The 14,909-nt window shown below is 44.7% G+C and overlaps 1 protein-coding gene and 1 long non-coding RNA gene across 11 annotated transcripts in view; one reads left to right on the top strand and one right to left on the bottom strand.

Annotated features, from left to right (window-relative positions):
- Positions 1-14,909, top strand: part of LOC123567518 (uncharacterized) — a 40,377-nt gene that overhangs the window by 10,399 nt on the left and 15,069 nt on the right. For 3 of the 6 annotated variants that reach the window (XR_010579407.2, XR_012420275.1, XR_010579408.2), the window contains one exon: positions 414-1,577. The exons of 2 other annotated variants lie outside the window; for them this stretch is intronic. This is a non-coding gene — a long non-coding RNA (uncharacterized lncRNA). Of the gene's footprint in view, positions 1-413; positions 1,578-4,078; positions 4,698-14,909 lie in introns of those variants that run through there. One more of the 6 variants, XR_012420273.1, reaches the window with a different exon arrangement.
- EIF4B (eukaryotic translation initiation factor 4B) overlaps positions 1,732-14,909 on the bottom strand; it is a 35,242-nt gene continuing 22,064 nt past the window's right edge. For 3 of the 5 annotated variants that reach the window (XM_074006938.1, XM_005570958.5, XM_074006937.1), the window contains 7 exons: positions 10,114-10,342; positions 9,411-9,523; positions 6,475-6,688; positions 5,832-5,887; positions 4,548-4,653; positions 4,184-4,256; positions 1,732-3,801 (listed from right to left, as the gene is read on the bottom strand). In XM_074006938.1, the coding sequence (XP_073863039.1) occupies positions 3,721-3,801; positions 4,184-4,256; positions 4,548-4,653; positions 5,832-5,887; positions 6,475-6,688; positions 9,411-9,523; positions 10,114-10,342 (872 nt within the window). In that variant the 3' untranslated portion in view covers positions 1,732-3,720. The remainder of the gene's footprint in view (positions 3,802-4,183; positions 4,257-4,547; positions 4,654-5,831; positions 5,888-6,474; positions 6,689-9,410; positions 9,524-10,113; positions 10,343-14,909) is intronic. The other 2 variants (XM_074006939.1, XM_005570960.5) reach the window with 1 other exon arrangement.

Below are 14,909 nucleotides of genomic sequence, written 5' to 3'. Positions count from 1 at the left end.
TCCAGTAGTTCAAGATTTACAAGAGGTTGGCAATGAGGGCTGACCACTCCTGGGTCCACTTCTGCAGCTGGGAGGCTTCTGGGTGGACCCACATTTTTTTTTTTTTTTTTTTTGAGACAGGGTCTTGCTCTGTTGCCCAGGCTGGAGTGTAGTGGTGTGATCACAGCTCACTGCAGCCTTGACCTCCTGGGTTCAAGTGATCCTTCCTCCCGAGTAGCTGCGACTATGGGCATACACCACCATACCTGGATAATTTTTCTATTTTTTGTAGAGAAGGGTCTTGCCATGTCGCCCTGACTGGTCTCAAACTCCTAGGCTCAAGCGATCCTCCTGCCTCATCCTCCCAAAGTGCTGGGATTACAGGTGTGAGCAACCATGCACGGCTAACACACATCTTTTTTTTTTTGAGACAGTCTTGCTCTGTCACCCAGGCTGGAGTGCAGTGGTACGATCCCGGTCCACTGCAGCCTCTACTTCCTGAGTTCAAGTGATTCTTCTGCCTCAGCCTCCTGAGTAGCTGGGACTACAGGTGTGTGCCACTACGCCTGGCTAATTTTCATATTTTTAGTAGAGACAGGGTTTCACCATACTGGCCAGGCTGGTCTAGAACTGACCATGTGATCTGCCCTCCTTGGCTTCCCAGAGTGCTGGGATTACAGCCGTGAGTCACCGCACCTGGCCACACACTTTATGAGGATGTGGCCATACACAGGGCCTTCCTCTATACCCTTTCTGTACACAGCCATCATAAACCTCTTTCAACAAGCCTTTCCTATTTTTGTTCCTTCTTTCCATCATTTACCTAAACCTCAGTATTGCACAGCTAAGAGAGTGGCTTGAAACAAAAGCTTGGAGAATATGACTGAAACTGATTCCAGTGGTAGAGAGGCAGTGAACAAGCATTACCTTGTAGGTTCCCCAGGCAGCCTGGACGATAGGGGCACCTAAAGCCACATTGAAAAGCCTTCACATCATCACAGCTGAGTCTCATATCCCTCAACTTTGCCAATTTTGGAGAACAGAAAAATGCACTGGCCAGAAACTAGAAGAGCAGCTGTTCCAATTGGCTGGGAAATGCCATTTGTGTTAACTGGCTCCTCCTCTTGGCTCTTAAATCCCCAAAATTGTTGACTGAGGTTTTCCCAGGCTCCTTTGTATGCTCCACCTCCTTGTGACCTTAGGGATTCTCTGCCACTGTCCTAACCCCTTTCCTGCCTTGCAACAATGACCAGTCTGTCCCTAGCTGTTTGGAAAATTCCCACTGAGTCTGTAAGCCTCTGTTCTGGTAACCTTGACCAGGTTGTCACCAGTATCTCTGGTCCACCAGTGCAGTGCTGACTCAAGGGAGCAGCACCTCTCCAGATTGCTGAAGGGAGGGAGATTATGAGGGAACTGCCCCAAGGACGCAAGGATTCATTCTTAGAGTTCCCACATCTTGATTAAAATAAACAGTACAGGAAATAGACTGCAAGCACATCCAGGTGATTAAATAATTAACACCAGGCCAAAAAACAATCAAGAGGGGAGCTGGGATGCAAACTGTATTACTGGGCCTCAATAAACATTGTAATGGATTACCTTGTAATCCCACCCTCTGACCTTGGACAATATGGTATCTAATGCTAAATGAAAACTTCAGAGATGGTGGGGGAAGGAGGAACAGGCAGTCAACGACTCCAGTAGAAACCACTGGGAGTGAAGAGTATATGTCAAAGAATTTCAGCATTACAATGAACTTTAAAGATCAGATTTATTTGGAGAAAACAAAAAACCCACAACCCAAAGGATGGGATTTTACATCAAGACATCTCCCAGGTAATAAGTCTACAGATTACAAATCATTTTCATAGAAGATATTTTTGTACAAATTTTACATGTATTCAGGAGTGGGACATTAATCCCCATTTCTATTTTAATAGGGGGGACAAGGCAGGGGAGAGGGAAAAACAGTTTTGGATATAACTATTTGGAAGGAGAGTAGACATGAAGAGGGCAAACCCTAGCTTTTCATTATCTACAATCAATGGTTTTTCCTTTAAAAAAAAAAAAAAAAAAAACAAAACCTTTCAATCTTCAACACTCTTTAAAAGCCCACTTCTTAGCTACTGGCCAATCCACACCAATTATTTAAATTCACTTGGTACACACCTTTGTCAACTGGGTAAATTATATTATGCCCACTGCTGCAGCACGCATAAACCAACACCCCTGCATGGCTGAACAGGGCCTAATGTAGGACTGATGGGAGACGGGCTTGCAAACCAAGATCAAGGTGTCGTTTCTCTGCTAATACTGTCTACCAAGCCGATCCCTACAAAAATGCACATACAAGCAGGCAAGTTTAGCTACTGTGTTGCAAGAGAAACCAGGACCTTGTTAAATAGTTCTCTCCATTACCATTTATTCTCTCAAGGGAAGCTTTAAAAAAAAAAAATAAAGAAAAACAACACATTGGTCTGGCTACCTCATGAATCCAACAAGCATTGGTGTAGCATTTCAGTGGAGAAGGAAACGTGGGGGGAAAAACTCATCAAGGTTGTAAAAAAGGCTCCCAATTTAACTGTCCCTGTCCCTATTTATCCACCATCCAAGACCATCCATTATTCTAGAGCACTCTGATCTATAAAAGGGGTCAAAGCATCAGGAGCAGGCAAGGAGTGAGAACCAAAAGACATCAAGAAACCGATTTGCTTGAGAAAAGCAGCGATTCTTCCTTTCACAGCTCTCCATGGCTGAGAGAGAAAATGCCCAAGACATCATCTATGTGACTTAAGAGACTGCTTTTTGGGAGGTTAAGAGTAGCAAGAAGAACTTAAGATGACGACAAGAGTCTAAGTTTTTAGTTTCAAGGTTTCAACAGAATGTGGATATATTCAAACTTTCAAAAAGGACAGTGTTTAGAAAGGGTAAAACTAGGACACAGAAAACACTGGGAATTACGACGACCCCCAAGTGCTTCCGGCTCCAGGAAATAACCATTCATGTGTTTGCTGGAGGTCACACAATTTTCCCCATTACCTGGTACAAAATGACTCATCACTTCCCAAAAGCTTCTTTTCAAACCACGATTTTCCCATTTATTTTGGTCCAATGCAGTCCTATTCTTTATGGCCTATAGTCTCACTCCCAACTACCCCCCTGGGGGGTTAAAAAAAAAAATTCCCCCTAGGCTGGCCCCGAAAACTCAGAATTAAATAAGAGGAGGGGCTGGCAGCCTCCTGGAGACTAAAACAACTTGAGGCTAAATCTACCTTTCCAAGAGTGGAAAATGTATTCAGATAATGTTTTGAGAATTCATATATGCCACAATAGGATAAAAACTAAAAGGTAGAAATCTCACAATTTTCCTTCTACCTCCCTCCCCTACTGCCCAACCAGGTTCCAGACGTTATATCACTGTCATTACCATTTCTGCTAAATGGAGGCCCCTAGGCACTAATCACACTGGCAACTGTGTGGTGACATAACACACCACAACTCTTCCTCTAAAAAGCTGTAGTCCCTTTCTCTCTGGCTATATTGGCGATTCTCCAGTTACTTTAATACTTTAAAGGCTGCAGCAGCATGCAAAATAATTTCATTTTTTGTTTTTAAAAAAAGGTAAGAAAGGTCTTCAGGAGATGGTGAGTTTTATTTTGTCTTGTCTGGATAGAGGTTTTGATTTGCTCTCGAATGTTCCAGGGTGGAGAGAAACTAGGAGAAAGCACAGGATGTAGAGGTCTATTCGGCATAATCTTCTCCCTCGTTTTCATCTTCACCATCAACAGAGAGAGCAGCATACTTGCTTGCAGAACTGAACTTCTGTAACACAACGAGAGTGACAGGATAATGAAGGCCTTGAATTATCACATCAAAACCCAAGACACAGAATACTGATCCTTTGGCAATGGGGGATGACAGTCAGATGACACCCACTTGCTTAGTCATCAACATTGTCCACTGGAGAGGAGCTAGGGAAGAGGGTCAGAGGCACATGTGATCTTACTGTAGTCCCATACCACCTCTACACCTTGCAGAAGGGATGAGAACAAAGGAAGGCAGAAACCAGGAAAAAGCTAAACTTCTTGTGCTATTTCAGATAAAGACCAATGTCTTATTTCCAAACACTTTGTATTCCAAATGGAAAGAAGTCCAACAGCAAAAAGTATTCTACGAAAAATTGGGAGCAGCCTTCAACACTTACCGAAGCTGGATTTTCCTCAGGTTTCTTTGGCTCAGGTGCAGATCTGGAGTCTTGATCCTTTTTGCCATCTTTCCTGCAGAGACGTAAGCATAAAACCACATCTTTAGGAAAGGACTCGCCTAATACAAATATGTGCATGCATGCAGTTTCAAAGCACTGAACAGGCACCTCTAGCCAACAGTCCTTGTTGTCTGGATGATGTATTACTTCTAGATTTTCAGAATCTTAACTGTCATGTTGGCTGACTTTAGTTTGCTCACAATGAGAGATCTGACAGTGCTTTGAGAACCAAGAACTTAATTTCTTAATTACACAAACATGTGCATCAGAGGAAAGATGATAATGAGAAAGAGAACAAGCATACCTATCTGACTCCTTCCAGTGGTCTTTGTTCCCTCCGTCTCCTGGTCCACGGCTAGAGGTCCCAGTTTGGCCTTTTGGGACATTCATCCCATCTACTTTATTTTCATCTGTTTGAGCAGTCATGTAAACAAATTAAAGGCAAGTAAAATTATCAATGTCCTTCTCCTAAGATTTCCCTTAAGCTGAAGAAAACTGTGCCCACATGTACTGAGGGAAACTAACCTCATGCCAACCCAGACTTCCTTCCTGAAGCCTTCTTTCCACATCCTCTATAGCACACAAAAATACAAAAACCAAACAAAATCCACTAAAAAGTTCCATGTAGGGATGTGCCATCATGAAAAGCAAGCTGGAAATAAAGACTATGACGCTCTGTAGTGACCTTGGCCTTGCTGATGGTAACATTTCTAATCTGGATTGAAAGTGTTAATTTCCTTCCGATTTTTTCTCCTCCTGTCAAAGAAATGTTCTACCAGGAAAGGGCAGGGTTTCATACTTTCTCCAAAGAGGCCATTCCTCCCTCTACTGGCAAGAAAAGGTAGATAACCCAATAATTCTTTTATTTTTTGAGATGGAGTCTTGCTCTATCGCCCAGGCTGGAGTGCAGTGGGGCCATCTGAGCTCACTGCAACCTCCGTCTCCCGGGTTCAAGCAATTCTCCTGCCTCAGCCTCTCCCCAGTAGCTGGGATTACAGGCATGTGCCACCACACCCGGCTACTTTTTTTGTATTTTTAGTAGAGACGGGGTTTCGCCATGTTGGCCAGGCTGGTCTCGAACTCCTGACCTCTGATCTGCCTGCCTCGGCCTCCCAAAGTGTTGCGATTACAGGTGTGAGCCACCATGCCCGGCCAACCCAAGAACTCTTTTTTTTTTTTTTTTTGAGACGGAGTCTTGCTCTGTGCCCCAGGCTGGAGTGCAGTGGCGTGATCTCGGCTCACTGCAAGCTCCACCCCCCCAGGTTCAGGCCATTCTCCTGCCTCAGCCTCCCGAGTAGCTGGGACTACAGGCGCCCGCCACCGCGCCCGGCTAATTTTCTTGTATTTTTAGTAGAGACGGGGTTTCACCGTGTTAGCCAGGATGGTCTCGATCTCCTGACCTCGTGATCCGCCCGTCTCGGCCTCCCAAAGTGCTGGGATTACAGGCTTGAACCACCGCGCCCGGCCCAACCCAAGAACTCTTAACACAGTATCAGGTGCAAGACACATGCTCTTCAAAATCTAATTTTGGAGGCCTTTTTATTTAGGCTTCTAGGTGAAAAACCTATTTCCCATACTATGAGCTCACCTTTCCTTGCTGGTCCTTCCTCAGATGGTTGAGCTGGAGCTACTTTTCCCCCACCACTAGAAGGAAAACAGGTAATCACATTCATCAGTTGTTTCAGGGAGAAAACAGCCAAGAAACTTATAATCATCTTCCAAATGCAGTAGGTAAGCTTTACAGAAAACAAAATCATACTCAATGTTATGGAACATTAAAATATGGGAAAGCAAGCAATGAAAGCAGTAATTTGAACACTAAATGCCATATGCTTTCTAATCATCACATCATGCAAGATTAGTATTGCTATTTTCTTTTCTTTTGGAGTCTTAACTCTGCTGCCCAAGCTGGAGTGCAATGGCACATTTTGGCTCACTGCAACCTCCACCTCCCGGGCTCAAGCCTCTGACTTATATTTGCAGATTTATGTGGCACTAGTACTCCCATCATAGCTGATTTCAAGCTACCAAAGCGATGTCAACTGGCTATCAAAACTCCAGAAAATGGAACTAGGTCTTATGAGCCAATTCCAGCACACTAAGAGACTAAAGCCAGCATAACTTGTAAGGTGCTATACAATGCTGGCATCCTGTAGGGCATCTTCTGTCATTACATCACAGTATTTTAGAATCTGCACAGCTAACCAACTACTGTTTCCAAGCTGACTCACCTTGTAGGGGATTGCTGCTCTGTGTCTGAGCTCTGAGATCGAGCTGGAGGGTTAGAACTTCGCTTCACCCAAGCATTCTCCTTTGGTGGAGGGGCTGGCATTACCTTTAGGGGCTGATCAGGTTTGGGAGGTTTAGAAGTTGGAGAGTGACAATCTTCCTCCTTATTGAGTGTTTCATTTTCTAGAGACTTCTCACTCTCTCTCCTTCGTGCATCTGTGAAGCCAGAGTGAAAAGATCAAATTATCAGGCTGCAGATGCTCATGCATCTACCAGGATCTCAATAGTGTGGAAAATGGTACACATCCAAGTTTTGGCTCCCAAAGATGGATTTATCCCTAAACCAGTGGTTGACAAGTATTTCCAGAACAATGTCTTACTGATGCACAGAGAAATAGGAAAAATAATGACCACGTATACAACTTAAGGGACACCCAGCCATCTGACCTTTTTAGGAATGAGTATCCTTGACAGCCTTTCTGCATTCTCAATGTTAAAGTGTCTTGACCTGGAGAATGTACATATGTGAAGAGGACCTATGATGAAATCCCAAACTGTAGTAACCACTGCTCAACTTCAACTTAAAACTCAACACACATGGACTATGATGCAATCACATTTATGAAAAACAGCCTACTGGCTGGGTGCAGTGGCTCACGCCTGTAATCTTAGGACACTGGGAGGCTGTGGGGGTGGGGGGAATCGTTTCAGCCTAGGAGTTTCAGACCAGCCTGGACAACATGGTGAAACCCCAGCTCTACACAAAATAGAAAAATTAGCTGAGTGTGGCATGTGCCTGTAGTCCCAGCTACTAGGGATGATGAGGTGAGCTGTGATCGTATTGCTGCACTCCAGCCTGGCTGACAAGAGTGAGACCCCATCTCAAAAAACAAAACAACAACCTACATATGTGTGTTTTTTAAAAAAGGTAATACGTGTCTTCTCAAAACAAGGACCCTCCTTTGGGAGGCTGAGGCAGGACTGCTTGAAGCCAGGAGTTTGAGACCAGCCTGGGGAGTGTAGTCAGACTCCCATCTCTAAAAAAAAATTTTTAATTTAGCCAGATATGGTTGCATGCACCCATCGTTCACAGCTACTTGGGATACTGGGGCAAGAGGACTGCTTGAGGCCAGGAGTTGAAGGCTGCAGTGAGCTATGATCGCACCACTGCACTCCAGCCTGGGTGAGAATGAGACCCTGTCTTAAAAATAAAAAACTAGGCCGGGAGCGGTGGCTCATGCCTGTAATCCCAGCACTTTGGGAGGCCAGGGAGGGCAGAGCATGAGGCCAAGAGATGGAGACAATCCTGGCCAACATGGCGAAACCCCATCTTTACTAAAAATACAAAAAATTAGCTGAGCATGGTGGCGCTCACCTGTAATCCCAGCTACTCAGGAGGCTGAGACAGGAGAACTGCTTGAACCAGGAAGTCAGAAGTTGCAGTGAGCCAAAATTGTGCCACTGCACTCCAGCCTGGTGACAGAGCAAAACTCCGTCTCAATAAACAAACAAACAAATAAATAAAAGAATGCAAGTACAAATCAATTTAGAGGTGGGAGAAAAGACCTTAAAAAACATCGTAGTGGCTGGCACTTTATGAGGCTGAGAGCAGCCTGGGCAACATGGGGAAACCATCTCTACAAAAATTTAACTGGGTATAGGCCGGGCGCGGTGACTCATGCCTGTAATCCCAGCACTTTGGGAGGCTGACACGGGCAGATCATGAGGTCAGGAGATCGAGACCATCCTGGCTAACACGGTGAAACTCCGTCTCTACTAAAAACACAAAAAATTAGCTGTACGTGGTGGTGGGCGCCTGTAGTTCCAGCTACTTGGGAGGCTGAGGCAGGAGAATGGCATGAATCCGGGAGGCAGAGCTTGCAGTGAGCCGAGATCGTGCCACTGCACTCCACCCTGGGAGACAGAGCAAGATTCCATCTCAAAAATAAATATATAAATAAATAAATAAAATTTAGCCGGTGTAGTGGTGCATGCCTACAGTCCCAGCTACTAGGGAGGCTGAGGTGGGAGGATCACTTGAGTCCAGGAGGTGAGGCTGCAGTGAGCCATCATAATGCCACTGCACTCCAGCCTGTGTGACAGAGTAAGACCCTATCTCAAAACAAAACAAAAAAACCACATCACGGTAAGGGAAGGAGGTATTATAATTGAACCACTGAGGTTTCTAAAACACTAAAAGTGCTTGATCAACCAGTAGTAACACTGCTTGAGAACACTGCTCTGGTGATAACATCAAAGAAGGTTGGTCTTGGGACAGCTCATATGAAACTCCAAGCCTTTGACTGTTCTGAATAGACAACATTCTAAGATGTCACAACATAAAATGAAAATACACCAAAAAGGCCGGGCGCGGTGGCTCAAGCCTGTAATCCCAGCACTTTGGGAGGCCGAGACGGGTGGATCACGAGGCCAGGAGATCGAGAGACGATCCCGGTTAACACGGTGAAACCCCGTCTCTACTAAAAAATACAAAAAAATAGCCGGGCGAGGTGGCGGGCGCCTGTAGTCCCAGCTACTCGGGAGGCTGAGGCAGGAGAATGGCGTAAACCCGGGAGGCGGAGCTTGCAGTGAGCTGAGATCCGGCCACTGCACTCCAGCCTGGGTGATAGAGCAAGACTCCGTCTCAAAAAAAAAAAAAAAAAAAAAAAAAGAAAATACACCAAAAAAAAAAAAAAGGACATAAAATGAAGAGACAAGCCTAACAGTCAAGTATCCGCTTCAGTGGTAGATTATTAAGCAGATCATCTAGGTCTACTCTGGTACCCATTCCTCAAATTCTTTAGAGCAAAAGACATGAAACTCTAGTCGGCCCATGCAACTCATATAAAGAGTTCATGACTGAATTTAAATACTGCAAAGTCTCTGCATAATTTGGTTATGGATAGTTTATGGAAAACGGCAATAACACAATACCCACCCTGGTCTGACTTACTTCTGCCAGATGTGGCGGACGTCCCAGTCTGTGATGACTCACTTCCTGTCCTCGACCGTTCCCGTTCCTGAGTTTCTTCACTTCGCCAGCTTGGGTGTCTGTACGAGAGATTTCACAAAACACACATTATGCCTGGCTCAATGAAGGCCACCTTAGACCCATGCTGACCCCTCAAGAACCATCATTTATTAATATTCTACCACACTTGCTTCATCTATAGGTGTATGTGCATATAAATTTATCTTTCCCTCAAACTATTTGAAAGCTACAGACATTAAGACACACTTTGGCCCTAATTACTTCAGCAAGAATCAACTAATACGGTTAAGAACACTATCCTACATAATCTACAATACTGCCCTTCTTTAACACGGTTCTACAAGCCACTCACTACCAAGCCTAGTTTTTCAGGGCAATTACTTATTATAGGAGGTCTCTAGCCTTTTAGATGCCATACCAGCTTTTAACAGTAAACACTTTTGTGACGGACAGGAAACAACTCTTCATTGTGTAAAACTGTCCCTAACACTGCATACTAACACCCCCAGCCACAGCCCACTAAATGCTCATCAGTGACAACCAGTGATATGATAATGACACAAATTTCCCAAATGCCCCTGGGGATGTAATGCCCCCATTAAGAACCACTGGATTCCTAGATGGGATATCCATCAAGAAGACAACCTACCTCTCCCGAGGCCGTCGTTCTAGTTTTGGCTCATCCAGCTGACGCTGCAACTTCTCTTGTTCCTTCTGTAGCCGTTCTTCTACTTCTCTTTCTCTAGCAGCTGTGTCAACAGGCTTTGCCCCTCCAAAGATAGAAGCAGCTCGACTGGACTGGGAGGTACTAGCAGAGGAATCATCTTCCTTAGGAGTACTCCGAGGCTTTAGATTCAGTTTGGGTCTTTGAGGGGGACCTAAGTTAAATGAAACGTTAAGTAATAGTTTTCCAAATTGTCAGAAGCTGAGGGCTGAAAGCCAGATTCCCAGATATAACTCCTATGAAATGCTATATGAGATTCAAGTTAGTGGCCTAACCAATCCGCAGAAGTCAAATAGGACATCATTAGACAATAGGTAGCTTAGGCCGGGCGCGGTGGCTCACGCCTGTAATCCCAGCACTTTGGGAGGCTGAGGCGAGTGGATCACGAGGTCAGGAGATCGAGACCATCCTGGCTAACAAGGTGAAACCCCGTCTCTACTAAAAATACAAAAAATTAGCTGGGCGTGGTGGCAGGCACCTGTAGTCCCAGCTACTCAGGAGGCTGAGGCAGGAGAATGGCGTGAACCCAGGAGGCAGAGTTTGCAGTGAGCTGAGATTGCACCACTGCACTCCAGCCTGGTTGACAGAGCGAGACTCTGTCTCAAAAAAAAAAAAAAAAAAAAAAAAAAAAAAAAAAAGGTAGCTTAGGCCGGGTGTGGTGGCTCACACCTGTAATCCCGACACTTTGGGAGGCTGAGGCGGACAGATCACCTAGGGTTGGGAGTTCGAGACCAACCTGACCAACATGGAGAAACCCCATCTCTACTAAAAATAAAAAATTAGCCTGGCATGGTGGCGCGTGCCTGTAATCCCAGCTACTCAGGAGGCTGAGGCAGGAGAATCACTTGAACCTGGGAGGCAGAGTTTGTGGTGAACTAAGATTGCAACCCTGCACTCCAGCCCTCCAGGCTGGGCAACAAAAGCAAAACTCTGCCTAAAATAAATAAATAAATAAAAATAAAAATAGGTGGCATAAATAACCAAGTTCTGGCTGGGTGTGATGGCTCACGCCTGTAAACCCAGCACTTTGGGAGGCCGAGGCGGGCAGATCACCTGAGGTTGGGAGTTCAAAACCAGCCTGACCAATATGGAGAAACCCAGTCTCTACTAAAAATACAAAATTAGCCGGGAGTGGTGGCACACGCCTGTAATCCCAGCTACTCGGGAGGCTGAGGCAAGAGAATCGCCTGAACCCAGGAGGCGGAGGTTGCAGTGAGCCGAGATTGGTGCCACTGCACTCTAGAATGGGCGACAAAAGCCAAACTCCATCTCAAAAAACAAAACAAACAAACAAAAAACCAATCAACTTCAATTACTCTTGTACCACATCCATGATGTAGTTCAAGACCACAGGAAAGACTAAAAATGGTAAACATTAAAGTGATAAATTAAAAAAAAAAAAAAAAAAAGCGAAAGCCAGGCGCGGTGGCTCATGCCTGTAATCCCAGCTCTCAGGGAGGCAGAGGCGGGAGGATAGCTTGAGCCCAGGAGTTCGAGACCTGCCTGGGTAATATAGTGAGATCCCGTTCTCCACAAAAAAAAAAAAAAAAAAAAAAAAAAAAAAAAAAGTGATAAATTAATAATCTATTAAGATTTCTTTTATATGGGAAAAAGTTTTGACCATCATTAAACTACTGGATGAAAGTATCTTGCTCTGAAATCTGTGCGTTAAGAACTAATACAATATGATACGGAAGACTCTAGTTCTTTTTTTATTTTTTTTTTGAGACAGTCTCGCTCTGTCACCCAGGCTGGAGCGCAGGGGTGTGATCTCAACTCACTGCAACCTCTGCCTCCCTGATTTCCCTGCGTCAGCCACCAGAGTAGCTGGGAGTACAGGCACATGGCACCATGCCCAGCTAAATTTTGTACGTTTAGTAGAGATGGGGTTTCACCAAGTTGGCCAGGCTGGTCTTGAACTCCTGACCTCAAGTGATCCGCTTGCCTCGGCTTCCCAAAGTGCTGTTACAGGTGTGAGCCACCACGCCCAGCCAGGAAGACTCTAAATCTTATACCCTTGTCTCTGTGTACAATATAAATTTGGCAGGTGGTTCATGGGGCAAAGCATGTAACATTGAACAAATAAACTCTTAAGGCAGCCTGATTTCTTCCTTGATTCAAGTTGTCAGAATACTTTAAAGAGAAACCTAAGTGTTTCAAGGAAGTTAAATTACTAAAAATCATTGTTTGTCCTAAATATTTTGGATATACCAAAGATACAAAGAAAGCCTATCTATACAATCACCTGACTTAAGTAATGTAACCTTAACGAAGAGGTAAAACCTCCTGATGACATGACCAGCTGCACTCTGTCCTCTAAATAACCACTAGATGGTGACTTTATCATGCCCACACTTGACTTTATACTTTTACTACATATGCACGTAGTACCTGTAGATAGAGGGTACTGTTTAACAAGATCTAAATTTTCTATGAGGGCTTAAAGTCGACAGTTTATATATGTTCCTAGACGTATTTTACATCTGTATTATAGCCCTGTCACTTTTATAAGATAAAATGGGGGCTCAGAAAAAGTAGCTCACTTCAGATATTTAAGATATTAATAAAATAATACAGCTGGGCACAGTGGCTCACGCCTGTAACCCCAGCACTTTGGGAGGCCGAGGGCAAGTGGATCACTTGAACTTGGAAGTTTAAAACCAGCCTTGGCAACATGAAGAAACCCCATCTCTATAAAAAATATCAAAATTAGCCAGGCATATGGCATGCACCTATAGTCCCAGTTACTGGGGAGGATAAGGTAGGAGGATCACTTAACTCAGAAGGCTGAGGCTACAGTTAGCCATGATTATGTCACTGCACTTTTAGCCTAGGCAACAGAATGAGATCCTGTCTCAAGAAGAAAAAAAAAAAGTAAATGGGGGGCAAACAGTGAAGGCCCGTGTATGTCAGAGGTATAGAGAAAGGGCTATCTTCCAGGTCCTGGGGAAACTAGAAAGGTCTAAACAGAGGAGAATAGGGTAATTAGATCTTATGCCAGAAAGACAACTGACAACAACTGGGGCCAATGTGAAGAATGGAGCAAGGAAGGGAACTCTGTTAGGAGGCAATGGCCAGTAATGTGGGTGCAGCAATGAGGCTTCAACAAAGGTAGCAGCAGCGACTAGAGACAAGACAGCAGATCTTAGAGGGAATTGGGGGTAAGAGCAAGAAGAGAAAAAGAAAAAAAATCAGGTATGCAGCTTTTGGTGGGGAGGTAAGGGACAGTGTGAGATAGGAAAAGATCAGAAGTCAAGGAGAACATGAAGCCCACATCTAAGCCTCCACTTTTCTAACTTGTAATTTTACCTATACCACACAGAAGTCAGAATTAAACAATACTTGTACAAGCACTCAGCTCACAGATGGAACAGAGTAGTTAATAAATGTTAGTTATTATTTTTAGGCTTCTTGCTTGAGGAAATAGCTTTTAAGAATGTAGTTTTTGGCCGGGCGCGGTGGCTCAAGCCTGTAATCCCAGCACTTTGGGAGGCCGAGACGGGCGGATCATGAGGTCAGGAGATCGAGACCATCCTGGCTAATATGGTGAAACCCCGTCTCTACTAAAAAATACAAAAAACTAGCCGGGCGAAGTGGCAGGTGCCTGTAGTCCCAGCTACTCGGGAGGCTGAGGCAGGAGAATGGCGTGAACCCGAGAGGAGGAGCTTGCAGTGAGCTGAGATCCGGCCACTGCACTCCAGCCTGGGTGATAGAGCAAGACTCCGTCTCAAAAAAAAAAAAAAAAAAAAAAGAATGTAGTTTTTTTGGCCAGGCGCGGTGGCGCACACCTGTAATCCCAGCACTTTGGGGAGGCCAAGGCAGGCGGATCACGAGGTCAAGAGATCGAGACCATCCTGGCCAACATGGTGAAACCCCATCTCTACTAGTGATGGTGAAACTCCGTGCGCCTGTAGTCCCAGCTACTCGGGGGGCTGAGGCAAGAGAATTGGTTGAACCTAGGAGGCAGAGGTTGCAGTGAGCTGAGATCGTGCCACTGCACTCCAGCCTGGCAACAAACAGAGCGAGACTCTGTCTCAATAAAAAAAAAAAAAAAGAAAAAATTCTGGGACACATGCCATAACCTTTTATATGACATCACTGAAGTTAGAACACAAATGGTGGCCATTTATTAGTATTTTCTAACAAGTTAGATTTGTAACAGTTTACATTTTATATCTTATAATATTAGGGCATGATTTTAGAATAGGTGTACCAAAATCTCACCTTTATAATTAATGAACATCAATTATTATGGTATAATGGTACTGAAATCAGCAATGTTTTTTTTTTGGAGACAGTCTCACTCTGTCGCCCAGGCTGGAGTGCAGTGGTGCGATCTCAGCTCACTGCAACCTCCGCCTCTGGGCTCAAGCAATTCTCCTGCCTCAGCCTCCCGAGTAGCTGGGATGATAGGTGTGTGCCGCTCCGGCCACCTAATTTTTGTATTTTTAGTAGAAACCGGGTTTCACCATGTTGGCCAGGCTGTTCTCGAACTCTTGACCTCAAATGATCTGCCCATCTTGGCCTCCCAAAACGCTGAGATTACAAGTGTGAGTCACTGCACTTACCCTTAATGCTTAGTTTTCAACCCCACAGTACCAATGATGCGCTACAGGACTACGTTTAATCTGAGTTTCATTTCCCTCACTTGAAAAATGTAGCTAAAACCATCTGCTTTAAGTGTAATTTACTGAGATCACAACATAACAGTATCTGGCAAT

The sequence above is a fragment of the Macaca fascicularis genome, chromosome 11 (assembly GCF_037993035.2).
Source record: "Macaca fascicularis isolate 582-1 chromosome 11, T2T-MFA8v1.1".
Lineage (NCBI taxonomy): Eukaryota > Metazoa > Chordata > Mammalia > Primates > Cercopithecidae > Macaca > Macaca fascicularis.
This window is presented reverse-complemented; position numbering and strand designations above follow the sequence as displayed.